Raw genomic sequence first — 13,953 nt, forward strand, 5'->3', positions numbered from 1 at the left:
ACAACCTGCTGTAGGTGTTCCTGATTAAGCAGAGGGGTTTGAGCAGATCACTTCCAGAGGTCCGTTCCAACCTTAATCATTCTCTGATGCTGTGAAAGCTGGTAAGTCACCCACCTGCAAGATGTAGCGGAGTTGAATTTCTTCCCTGGGTGTCTCTGCAATTGATATTTTCCTGAGTACACAGCTTCTGCACTCGTGCCAGGCACCCTTTCTTGGCAGCGTCGAGCAAAGCAGCATCTCCTCGCAGTAAGTCCTGGATATCTGTGTCTCCTTCTTTCACCAAATCTAGAGGAGTGTTCCCGTCTCGATTCTTTTTGGTTGGATCAGCTCCATGCTGCAAAGAGCAAAGTGGAATACTACTGTCACAGCCATGAGCAGGACATGTAAGCGTATCATTATTTTGTGGCACCGGATAGGAAGCGAGGGATTTTGCCAATCTGCCATCATGAAGTACCAACTGCTTATGTTCGGATGTATACAGTTGTATACAATAAATTCAGGAGCTAAAGCCTAATGTGTTGGTCTGCAGCACACCTGTATGAATCTCAGGTCCACAGGCAGGAACAGGAGTGCTCTGTGAGAGCTGCCAATGTCCTTCTTGCAACTGAAGCAGCTTCAGGAACACACCCTGCATGTAGTCATATCCCAATGCCACGGAAGATGCTAAAGAAAAGCTTCACATTGCAAATACCTGTTGGTATTCACTCTGCTGGTAATACCTGTTGGTATCAGCCCTAGCCTACTCCTTCAAACTGGTTTGCACACCTGTTTCCTCAATGGGCCATCCCCAGCTTGTGAAGTCAGGTCATGTCACTAAATACCACTCTGCTATCAAAAGGCACTTGTTTGAGTTAGTAAATAGAAAAATACTCATTTCTACACTTTCTGTTATGTAACAGCAAGGTCTTAAGCAGTTTACAGGTCCTGCAAAGCAGTAGAGAAAGTGGATTTGGAAGACTGTTGCAGCATATCTGTGTTAGTAAAACATGCAGAGCAGTCACTGATAGTCACACAGTACTGGGACATGGGGTAAGGAGGGGAACAAACATCTACAGCATATGGCATGAGTCACGTCTACGTGCAATTTTGTGGGAGGACAGCTCTCTTCTCTTTCACTGCCAGCAGCAGTGGGAAAAACAAATACAGCTAAGGCACAGGCAGCTGCTGGTGTTGTAGTTCTCTGGCTGGCTCCTTCAGAATAATCAAGCACCGTGGTCTAACCCCCACCAGCGAGTCTACCCTGTCATTTCTCACTGGTGATGCTGGCAAAGATGTGCTAATACGACCCACAGAGAATGACTGTGGATGGGGAGAGCAGAAGGAATTAACTGCCTTGTACTTACAAGGATTACAGCAATGTTCAGGGTGAAAAGGGTAAGCAGCAAGGGACAGAAAGAGACAGTACTGATTATGCACAACTCCACATTTCTAGTGCTTTTGGCAAATGAACTTTTTTTTTTTTGCACAAAACCTTTAAAAAATTGCTATAACTTCTCCCAGATTCAATCCTAGATCCCTTAATTTTAAATATAGAAAGAACGAGAGTATTCAGATACTTCCCAGAATAAATACCTAAGTGAAGAGGTAATATCTTCTCAGACTCCTTCAAAGACAAGGATGCAAACAAAGGCATCATTTTAAAGCAAGGTGTTGAAAAGAAAGTCTCTCCAGAAATGTCTGTATGTTATTGTTTCAATCTTTAAGCAGAACAGGACAGAAAGAGCACAAGTCAGGAGAAGTCGGCCTGAACATCCACAGCTCAGCAGAACTGCCAGCACCGCCAGCTGGCCTGAGACACACAGCAGTAGGAGCCCTGAGTAAACTGCAGTGTAAGCATGTATCCACGAACACCCAGAGCCTTTACAAAACGGTGTCATCTTAAGGGCACATTAGTTCTCGTGCAAGAGTGATTTCTAAAAGAAAGATTTCATCATTTCTGTATTTCCTGTGGTACATTCATTCAAGACCCTTCAAGTTGAACATAAAAGATGGCCATGTTCCCAATGAAATGGTAAGAAAGCTCCAGAGACCTCCAGTGCCTATGAAGCAACACTATGCTTGGCAGGTTATGAATGCTCCTATAGCTTGAGCTAACTTTGGTGTTCAGGTGGTACTACCAGGGCCATCACTGTGCCAGCTCCACAGGTATTTCTGAATACCTTCTGGTTTCCACTGCAGATGTGTTTCATGCTGATGTGCTATCCCTCCAAACGCTTTTTGGGTAATCAGATAAAATAATTGATGAGATAGGTGAGAAACAGTGGGGCTTTGCAGCAGTAAAAGAAAACGCAGTGCAAGGGGAAGAACCTTTTAAGACTACCCATATTCTTATTCATATTTTAAATGCTGAATTTCTGAGAGACATGAAATCACAGGGCTAAACCAGGCAAGAGCATTGGTAAGAAAACCCACTCTAGAACCCTCTTTTACCATCCCAAGACAGGTCACGACCGTATGTTAAAAAATTTCTCAAATTCATGGAAACATGTTGGCATTATCTCATGTGTTTTACAGCTTCTGCTGATTACAATGAATCCACAGTACATTAATCTTCATTTCCTCCAGAAGCTTGACAGATTATACATTAACAATTTAAAATCTTTTATATGTCAAGGACCACATAAAACCCACTTTCATTTACTGCTACGTAACACACTCTTGCATAGCTATTTACAAAGTTTCGCTTAACTGCATGAACTGTCTCAGAAAGGGACGAATAGGGTAAGGGTTTGTGTATTTTTTTAAACAAAAAAGTTTGAGAGTCTTGTCACGCTTTGCTAATAGTAGCAGCAAGCCATGCCAGAGCAACTTAACAAACCTACTAGAAAAAGTAACCATGCTGATGATTCTTTGTAAGTGAACAGATATTGCACAAACTATCTGACAACTGTACAATGAAAATACTGAAAGAACCATAAGGAACTCACTGAATGCAATTAACTTTGATTCTGATCTCCAGCAAAAAAAAACAAAATACACACACATTTGAAGACATACTTGAGAACTCCAGATCACATACTTTTAATAGCAGTTTGCAGATTTCATATTTTCCTTTTGCAGCTGCTTCATGTAGAGGAGTGAATTTCCACAGGTCTGCTACATTGACAGAAGCACCATGCCTCACTAAGAGTTCAGCCACTTCGTAGTGTCCATAAGAACAGGCATTATGCAGGGGTACTAAGCCACTAATCAAAGAGAAAGTTTTTTTTTTAATAACTACAGACAATAAAATGCAACATGCAATCATACAGAATTCCAATAGATAAAATACCCACTCCTGCTGGACAGTAATCTGCATCTTTCAGTCTCCAATTTTCATGGCTTTATTTCCTTGTTATTAAAATATCAATGAAATGAACATAATCATCCTTCTTCACATCCCATACAGGAGACTTCTAAATGCACCAATGTTGCTAGTGCTTCAAGCAACTTCAATGCAAAAATAACTAGTTAATAATAAAAGCTAACTAACAGAATTAGAGAAATTACCCTGGTATTTTATGTCAGGCAATTCAAAACTAATTTATCGCCTGAAATAACTGAGAGGCTGCTTTTAAGCACAGCAAAAGCCTCTGAAATGGACAAAAGGGGGAAGAGAAGGATCAAGAATTACATTGGCCAGATACGTGCTTGACTGTGGCTTTGCCAGAAAGTTAAATGGAACTTTAATAGTCCACGGTCTCCCTACAACGAACGTCAGGAACAATGAAGAATAAGAAGAAAAAAAGAAAACTTTTCAAGAGAAAAAAAACATGATGGTTGCTGAAATCTGAACCCAAATGAACAGAGAGGGTAGAAACCTCACACTAACAGAAAACACAGGAGCACATAATGGAATGAAAATGTACCCTTTATCTTTGGCATGCACATCTGCCCCATGGTGCAACAGATACTCCACCACTGATACACGGTTATATCCTGCAGCAAAGTGCAGTGGTGTTGAATGACGGCCTTCCAAATCTCTACAATTCACATTCTGAGGGCTGCAAAGTTGCTGGAAGACAAAAGAAGAAACCAACATCTACTACCGAACTAAAAATGAAACAAAACCAAAAGCAAAAAATAAAAACACACACCAAAAAAACAAAACAAAACAAAACAAAAACACACACACAAAAAAACAAAATAACTAGAAAATACACAAAAAGAACTAGGCCTCATCAAATACCCTAACAGAAAATTTGGTCCATTTATTTGTATATACCATTTTATCGTATGGAAATTTCTTTCCATATAAACAAAATTAAAAATAGAGCTTCTCCAAATGTATGGCTGAAAGTACTTTTCTAACAAATAGGTCTTAAATGATGGAAGCAGTATGAAGACATTCGTAACATATTAGAAGGGTAAAAATGAATTATCAAGTGCCATGTAAGTTTCTCCAGACAAGTGACCATTTCCATCTCATGCTGTCTTCATAAAACTAGAAATATTGAATTTGGCAGTCAAAAGAGCTGCTGGTGCACAAAACAGGTGCTGTTTGGATATTAATGTGTATTAATATTGATGCGTTGAAGTTCAAGGTGAGACTGTGTGCAGAATGGTCTATCTGCAGGCTGTTTTGCCCATTGACCAAGTATGAAAGATAATATCAAACCTTCCTGTGATGCTGGCATTCCATAGCATGACTGTTAATTTTCTTCTGATAAGGATGGCTTAAAACATTAACTCTGTTACCTGCTAACTTGTTTGCTTGCCTCCTGATTGAATCACACACCTAAGGCTTCTTTCTACTAAACCGTGATTCTCAGGCTCACAGGGTCCTTATGAAGGAATTATGGCTGTATGAGTGATAATTCTCAGAGAATTCACAAGTCAGAGAAACACCTCAGCACATCTCAATGCCCAGCTTATCAGAAAAAAATATTAAGAGATCTTCCTTCACATTTTTTATGATTTATCATCCACTGGGCATTACGTCCACAACCCTTGTAGCAGAGGCTTTGATGAGCCTTGCACAACAATAAAATGAAAAATTAATAGGAGTTGCTCAAACCTACCTTCACAGTTTCCAAATCTCCAGCTTTGGATGCTTCTAACAACCGATAATCCACATCAGAAGTACGCACAGGTGTACTTTCTACATACAGAAAAAGATGTTTTAGGGTTATTAAGTTATAATTATATTAACTTGTGGTCAATTTGTTCCAAACTAGGAAGATGTCTGCTGGCATTTGTAAAAATACCACAGGAGTAGTGAAGTTCAAGTTCATATTGCCTAAATAGCTGAATAAGGAGCCTTTGTTTCAGTGTAAACCAGTCAGATTTAGGCTCTGGAGCTGACATCATTCTGCCGTATGGAATTTCAATGTGTTGCTAATCCCACATATGGTAAGAATGACATTTATGCATTCAAAAAACCTGTGTGTTCACTTGGACGGATTCAAAGTTTAGATGAAGTTCAAAAGCAGCTTCTCATCTACTTCAGCAAACTGCAAGAGCCCCCACTGCACACCCAGAATTACACATACTAATTTCAGCACCTGAATTAATATCTTTCCACTCTGTACTTGCTACGAAGCTGGTGAGGTGCCTGGAACCAATGACCAGAAATTCTCTTTAGGAAGTGGTTACGCTGTTAGAAAAAATCCCCAAACTGTTAACCCTGGGATCTTTTATAAGAGAACCATAAGCATCATACCCTCTAAATACTGATCGCATAAATACTTAGGTTGTTTTTATATCTGATGCAAGTGCCTTTATCTCACAGGACTCTGTTCCCACTCTGTAGAACACAAATAACATTCTGCTTTTGACTGCTGAAGTATGGAGTACCCAAAGGGTAGCTGATGAGAGGAAAAAGGGTTCTCATGTTTGTCAATATTTTAGTTTTCTTGGAACTTGTTATTAAAAAAAATAAAAAAAGACCTGACTTCCTTTAATATTCCCCTAGAGCAGCATGATATAAATCCACAAGATATTTTATCTCCATTTTGCACAAAATCTCTGAATTGAGCAGCTGTGAGTTTGTTTCCTAAAAAAGCATCACACAGAGCAACGTAGATGTGTGCCCATAATGGCAGAAGGGAGGGATGAACAAACTATATTAAGTCTCTTGCGTTGAAAAAGAAATAAGATCCACAGCTTTAAAAGAAAGGGAGAAGCTGAAGTTCAAATACCCAAGCCTTAATTTTTACCTACCGCTTAGTATCTGTTGCACTGCTTCATTTCCCATCTGTGCTGCTGTGAAGCCTTGTAAAGAGATGATGGAGGGATCAGAGCCATAATTCAGCAGGAGCCGGCAGGTTTGCAAGTGACCTGCTAAAGCAGCCCTGTGCAATGCTGTTTGACCAAGTGTGTCCAGTGCATTCATCTGAAAAATCAGCAGCAATATCAAACATTATTAGAATTAAAAGCCTGCACCTGTCCATGCCCTTAATAAGAAGAACAGTAACAGGAACTTCTTGGCATACAAATTTATCCGTGCTGCAACTAAACGCAACCAAATGACAAAATATATAAACACTCCAATGCAAAGACAATTTTCTGCAGATGCTTTCTTGTCTTTAAAAAAAACAGGTTATTTGTTTGCACAGCTATTACAAAACACAGGATACCCAAAACCATACTTGAAATAGCGACCAAGCTCTTGACAAATTTGACAAAAATTAACCTTGTGCAAAAACAACTCTCACAGAAGAAGAGAAAGAGGTAAATAATTAAGTAAACAATTCAGAGATCTTCTACCTTTAAAGATATTATCCTCTGTCATCTTCAGAAGAGGAATTAACACTCACTACCAAGAATTAAAACAAAGATGTCAGATTAAGAATTCTAAGGGTGAGGGGGAGAGGGGTAGTGAAAGAAGATGTATACACGGTGAATGGTTTGTAATTTTACAGAAATATTAAGTTAAAGTGGATAGAAATCTATCCAAGATAGGAGTATATAAGCAGACAAAACGGAGTAATAATAATAGAAACCTATCTATCAAGATCTAACAGAGAATCTAAATAACTGGCAGCATTGCCATGGGCTCAGTATCAGAGAAAGGAAGAGAATAATAATTTTAAGAAGAAGGGGAAAAAATATAGAAAACCTTTCAAGAAGATGCTTTGTACCTAGCAACCATTCATGACAAACTTAAATGCAGATGTCCAGCAGCTCTCTTTTTTCCTTTTTTTTTTTTTTTAATGACTATGAAATATAGAACTACTCTGTATTCTCTGCAGTAACTGAGAACCTGTTATCTGTTTCCAAGCCTACAGACTGCAGGCTGTGAACTGCATGCATAATAGACTCTGTTACTGTAAAAAACAATGTTTTTACCTTTTACCTTCTCAAAATCTTTGTGATGGCAGCAGTCAAAGGTTTTTCTAGGTTTTCTCACCTAAAATGCAGCCTGCAAATTCTACGACATTCCATGAAAACCAGTGAAAAAACAAACTGTATTTCCATGTAATTAAATCTGGGGGGAGGTAACTACATATCCAATATATATTACCTGAGAAGGGTTAACAATATATAAATACCTGCAATACAGCAATATCAAGCCATAGGAAATAACAAAGAGCTACCACATAATAAAGTGGACTGTGATTTGATATTGTCTGAAAATCTCGTATACCTCTGAACAATTCTACAGGCTGGTGAGGTAGGAATTTCTTGGATCACAAACCCCTCTGACAGTGAGACTGATTAGGAGAACAGTTCTGTTTTCTTCTGCCCATGCTCAGCTCATGACACTCTCATGGGATTCCCCTAAAAGTTTTTTGTTTTAAATAACAACTCTTTGCTTTCATAAGTATTAAATGAATGCTGAATGTCCCAAATTCGCATTTTGTTCAGATGATGACACTCATCTGTTTTAGGACACCAGATACCTTTCATTACTGGTAAGGGCATGGAGAAGAGCAGCAGTCTAGAGAAATGCAGGGCAGGATGAAATGAGAATTGTGAATTGTAGAAGTAGATCATAGCACAGACCAAGAAAGAGAAACATAATTAAAATTTTATGTGATGCTGTCTTCCTGTATTAAAAATTCCCATGCTGAACAAACCGTTGAAGAACAGCAGCAAGACACCCACACCGTACCAACTGTGACCTGGGAAACTGTTAGTATTATCTTACGCAGGTCTCCTTTCACCTCCAAATAATTATCTTTGCCAACAATCAACTCTTGGGGCAGAAAAACTGCAGCCATGTGAAGACATGCCTGTTCACTTCTGGGTTGCAGCTGACCAAGAGGAAGGCAGACACCAAACGAAGCTGTTCTTTCCCTCAGGAAAGAGAATTAGACTTTGCAGGGCAATTTCAATGGTAGCACCTCCACTTTAAAGCAGATCTGCTCTCACCAACCATGCAGCACTTGTCTAAAATGAACCCAAGAATGTATTGCACTAAGGCTGACTGCAGCAGGATTTATTTCCAAATGAAAATCACTTTGCATATTTAAGTCAACCTGACAATGAGGAGATGCCAATATAAATCTGATTCCTGAAAGAAATACAAATAGAGCTCAAACTCTCCTTTCAAACTGAATAGAACCAGTGCTGTTTAATACTTTTATCAATGACATAGACAGTGGGACTGAATGCACCCTCAGCAAGTTTGAAATCTTGGAAGGAAATCATGGAATAATTTACGTTGGAAGAGGCCCTTAAGACCATCAGGTCCAACCATCAAATTACCACTACCAAGTCTACCACTGAACTACGTCCCTGAGCAGCACGTTCACAATTATATTACACAGTGAGATTATTCAAAAGCATTTGATTCTGTTGCATGGGTCTACGTAGAGGACAAATATTTCCAGAGTCAAGGTCTTGAAATTTGCTACTCCAACACACAGAAATAATTATGTTATGTAAAGATCCATAAAGCTAGATCCTTCTAGCAGAGCAGAACGAAGCCATTTCTGCTACCAACATGAAGACGGACTCTACCTTCTGTCATGCAAACATAACTTTAGAGCAGCTTGTTCTCCTTTGCAGTAGATTGGTTTCAACAGTATCCTTTAGAAATACAATAAACCAAATAGCATCCATGACATTTCTGCATTTGCCCAAGATACTAATGAACTTGCATTATTGCAGGTCCTTTTTTTTAATATTATTTTTTATTTTTACAACAATCATTCTGGTTTAGAAGACTTTAATCCTTGTTTTCTGTACCACTAGAAAGCCCAATGTCTTTCTGAACATATTAATTTTCCCATGTATCTGTAAGTTCAGGCAAGGAGCTAGCTATAAGATGTACCCAACCATCCAGCAATACAACAAAACAGGATGGAAGCCACGTTTTCATTAGTTTGCCACCTTAAATCTTTTTTTTTTTTTTAAACAAAACACCACCTTCAAAGACACTGTCATGACACTTCAAGAGTCATTAAAAATGAGTAATCTGAACACCTAAAGCCTATACTCAGTTACTTGGAGAGAAGACTTAATTTTTAAACGGGGTTCCTGAATATCCTGTACTCATTTAGGATAAACACCCTTCATGGTTAACATGGGAAGCATGAGACATAACAGAAGAAAGCACAACAACTATCACAAAAACTAGAACTGTATTTAACCAATATAACATTCCCCCTTGCCTTCTGCCATAAATGACATGCATTTAAGCATATTTACCTTTGCTCCATGTTTATGCAGAACTTCCATGACATCGTTATGGGCTTTCTCAGCTGCAACATGCAAAGGTGTCATGAAACTAGACAAAAAAAAAATAAATTAGTTTTTTGCTCCTAGTATGACTGCGTCCTTTGAAAAATGTTGAAAATTTCAGAAACTTACTCTTTGTTTTTCTCATTAACATTCGCTCCTTTCCTGAGCAATAATTCTGTAACTTGCTTCCGCTTGGGATGCACAGCAGCCACAGCACAGTGCTGCAAAAAAAGTAAATAAAAAATATGATTTCAACTACACAGATGAAAAAGAGCTTTGAAATCAAAGACTTCATCTCCTAATTATTCTGCTAAACATCAGACTACAGAATTTACAAACAAAACACAACATATTTCTTCCTGAACATTTAACATACCAAATAAAATATGAGCAAGTGAATAATGCTAAATTATTCCCATCAGAGAAAAACAATTTTCATTTTACTGCTATTTGTCACCAAAAAAGCAGTAAATTCCCAAATGCATTAACAAGATATCAGGACAAGTATAGCATGCAATGCCCAAAGGAGGTTAAGGGAAAGGGCTTTAAACATCTTAGCCTTCTTCAGAGGGATACCAAAGGGTTCCATTAAGATTCTACTGCTTTATTTTATCAAGCCTATGAAAATTGTTTCTTTTTCCATTTCAGTGTGTACTGAACATACTCAACCTAAGAGCAAGACTGTTATGCAGCCAGTTACAAATTATGTAACAATTATGCAATAAATCTCTTGGAATAGTTCCATATAATGAATATAAGAATATGGAAAAAAGCCCTATATGGAACATATAAGAATATGTTCCATACAGAGCTTTTCAACCCCAGCAAAAACTTAACTGGTCAACAATAAAATAGACTAATGGGGGGAAAAAAGCAGAAGAGAAGTGAAACATCTGGCCAGAAGGTTTGCTCTGGCCAGAAGGTTTCTGTGATCTACTAGGAAAAAACAAAAACAAAAAAAAAAGTGCTAAAAATTATATGGTGTTATTTCTGTAATGGTGAAATATTTTTAATATATAAAGTGTTTGATGGCAAATCCTCCATCTCAGATGATGAGTACATTTTCATAATGTAGAAATAAACCCACTCAACTAGCACTACCATCACATTTATCATAAAAGACCAGGATTGTCTCTATAATCTCACCAGTGCAGTCTCATGTGACTGTGGCTGCTTAAAATTGATGATCTCCAAAGCAAGTGTCTTTTTCACTTTGGCTAGATCTGCCTCTCTTGCTGCTTGCAGTAAAGAATGTCCTTTGAATTCATCTATTGGGGAAAGATATGCATTGAATATTCAGTAACAGGTTACCTTTACAGATGTTACTTGAGAAAGATACCTATAACCAATTAAGAGGTAATAAGAATATTTCTGTACATCTTCAGATAGTGACTTACCTGGCATGCATAGTAACATGAAAAGAACATGGTTTCCTGAAACCAAAAGGGTATTCCAAAGAAGCACTGCAATGATTCCCTGAGTAAAATTCTTATTTTGTCTCCCTCTTATCCCCCACCCACTTCATATTAAATGTATATGTGACCTCTCCATTATCTATGTATGTGTTCAAGCAAATGCACAGCTACTGCAGGCTTTTTTTCTGCAGAAAAAAATAAAAGCATTACAGTTGGTTTTCCAAAACGTTACTGTATTTACAATTATAAGTAATTCGAGGTAAAGACTGAACGTATTGTTTCAATACAACCGTTAAACTATTGGTGTTAAAGAAAGCTAGCCAGCTAAGCATTTGAAGCCAGTCTGCCTCGAAGATTTTGATAGTAGTTATATCTTTGCAAATGCAGAGAGGTAATTTTGTTATTTTCTGTGCCACACCTTAATCATTTCAGGAACTACACCATTTTAGTTAAAAAGCATTTTCAACTTGAAAAAGATGAAAAGTGTTTACCATAAAATGTACAAACGTGAGATAGGCTATCAAGGATGAGGTCTGAACTTGGGAATGAGAAACAAGAAGATGGATAAGCCCACCCCCATCCAGAAACTAAAAATACAGAAATAAAACAAAGTTTAAATATATTTTTGCTTTGTAGTTTAAAAAATGGTAAATTAACTTGCTTAAAGCCAGAAGCACAATGTCCTAAGCCAGCCTGGAACAGAGTAGAGAAGTAGCTGGAAAATATTAACCCCTTCCTCTTCTGTCCTAGAGGAAAGCTTTCTGCTGCACGTTTTCATTTCTGTGTTACCACCTTCACAGAATAGTGCCAAACAACAACCCGTGATTTTGACCAGTGCAAGATCACATTCTTAGTCTGCCAGGGGATTCTGCTATATTCAACAGACAAAACCAAAAGCATACAATTGAAGTGATGTATAATCGAGTTCAGAATTTATACTTTGGGAAGATGTTTTCTGCAACTTCATTATGTTTTGTTTCTGTACTTGTCTCATTGAATTATCTTTACTGTTTATAACAACGAGAAAACAAACCCCTAAAAGAGGGCAAATAAAGGCAGATAAATTTCAATTGGAGCTGAGGCATTTTTTTTTTGTAAACAGCATTAGGACTGCAAACACTACAAAAAAAATGGTGGTGGAATCTCCATTTCCTCAAGCTTGCACATCAAAGCTATATGTCTTCTAGAAGTCATTCTAACTATTTACAGGTTCCTACACGCCTGTTCACATAGAGGCTCCTATGTGACTTGATTAGACTTTTAGCATAAAAATCAGCCACAGTTACTGATTCAGCAGCGCCTCCTTGCCTTACACATTTTAAATCTGAAAAAAAAAAGTAGACATCATCATGAACGGCCTATTAGAGTTATCTACTTATTTAAAGTGAGGAGCACATCTGTATTTCTTCTGCTGCTCTGCATCTATCTGTGTTTTATGAAGAAGCTGCCTTGAAAGGAAAGCATCCCTTTATATTAGCCAACAACTGTTTTAAGTCTGAAAACACTTACAAGTCAGCCTCTCCCTCAGTTCAGGTGTTGGAGCCATGTCGACTGCACTCTTGCCGTGGCAGTTGACTAATGTGGGATCCGCACCATGACTCAGCAAGAGGGAACAGACTTCTACACGGTTCTTGGAAGCAGCCTCATGCAAGGGTGTAAATTGCCAGAGGTCCATAGCGTTAACACAGGCACCATGCTAGAACAGGAAAAAAAGCCTTTTATTAGTAGGAAATCACCCTCAACAACAACAAAAAAGCACATGAATCGTCATTTCATTATAAAAACCAGTTTTGTTCTTTCACATATGAATGCACACACACAAATGAATTATAAAAATACCTATACATATTAAAAAAAAAACATGAATCCTCAACAAAATGGGAATTTCTATACCAACTAACTTTTAAATACAGCAGATTTTTCCAGAGGGGGGAAAAATAAATTTAAAAAAATAAAAAAAGAAACTCTACTATCTCTCTAAAGAAATTAGGTAGAGAAAAAACACATAGATCCGAAGTCGTAGGCTTCTGAAATTACATACAGGATGTTTGAAATCTGATAGATTTTCAGATTGAAAGAAAAATCAGATAGAAATCAGTTTGAAATCAGATAGATTTTCTGATTGAAAGAAAAAAGTCTTCCTTTTCAACTCTGGTATGAACAGTCCACCAAACACATCTGAATTTAAAGTAATTACTTTCCATCCTTCTGCTTACCTTAAGTAGCAGCTCTGTAACCTCGTAGTGTCCATATGAGCATGCATTGTGAAGAGGCACAAGACCACTGTATGAAAGAAAGCAAGTGACAAATTTATTCAAGCAGCATTGCTGATTATTTTCGCTTTACTGGGAGGTGAACAGAAAACAAAAGACAACCTAATCATTAATCTTTAAAAATTAAGATTCAAAAACTACCAGAAAAATCTTGCATTCCCAAACAACACATTATTTGTGAGTCACATTAAAGCATTTTTTCCTAGCAGGCCACAGATGTTTAATCTACCAATAAGATTAGCATTAATTGCCTTTGAAATGATCTTTCTTGAAGCCACTAAGGGGGGAAAAACTCCCATTCCACATTCAATTTGCTTAGTGGAAGTCAGTGCTCTATTTCTGCCTAAATGTGCACTCCTGTTTATATAAAATGCTGTGTGGAAGTCAGAACCCTTCAGATAATACTAACCTAACTCCTGGGTATATTATGAAAATGTACAAATATCTGTAGACAGCAGACAAATTGCTGCTCCAAACTGTGGGATGACCTGATTTCACTGCATTTTTTCCAGTCAAATTATAAGATGATCTATGTATTTTTTACAGTTACACTGCAGGAGGTCATACGCAAAAATGATACTAGTGAAGAAAATGACAAGGATGACATTACAAGCACAAGATATGTAATAAAAGAGCCACATACTCGAAATGAAGAT

At 37.7% G+C, this 13,953-nt stretch overlaps 1 protein-coding gene across 2 annotated transcripts in view; it reads right to left on the reverse strand.

Moving 5' to 3' along the window:
* The window catches only part of TNKS (tankyrase), a 101,053-nt gene that overhangs the window by 16,953 nt on the left and 70,147 nt on the right, over positions 1-13,953 (reverse strand). For both annotated transcript variants that reach the window (XM_068681664.1, XM_068681665.1), the window contains exons 7-16: positions 13,241-13,307; positions 12,534-12,720; positions 10,756-10,877; positions 9,739-9,830; positions 9,577-9,655; positions 6,142-6,313; positions 5,001-5,080; positions 3,849-3,994; positions 3,020-3,185; positions 115-334 (exon numbers count right to left, since the gene is read on the reverse strand). In XM_068681664.1, coding sequence (XP_068537765.1) covers positions 115-334; positions 3,020-3,185; positions 3,849-3,994; positions 5,001-5,080; positions 6,142-6,313; positions 9,577-9,655; positions 9,739-9,830; positions 10,756-10,877; positions 12,534-12,720; positions 13,241-13,307 — 1,331 coding nt within the window. The remainder of the gene's footprint in view (positions 1-114; positions 335-3,019; positions 3,186-3,848; positions 3,995-5,000; positions 5,081-6,141; positions 6,314-9,576; positions 9,656-9,738; positions 9,831-10,755; positions 10,878-12,533; positions 12,721-13,240; positions 13,308-13,953) is intronic.

The sequence above is a fragment of the Anas acuta genome, chromosome 4 (genome assembly GCF_963932015.1).
Source record: "Anas acuta chromosome 4, bAnaAcu1.1, whole genome shotgun sequence".
Classification (NCBI taxonomy): Eukaryota; Metazoa; Chordata; class Aves; order Anseriformes; family Anatidae; genus Anas; species Anas acuta.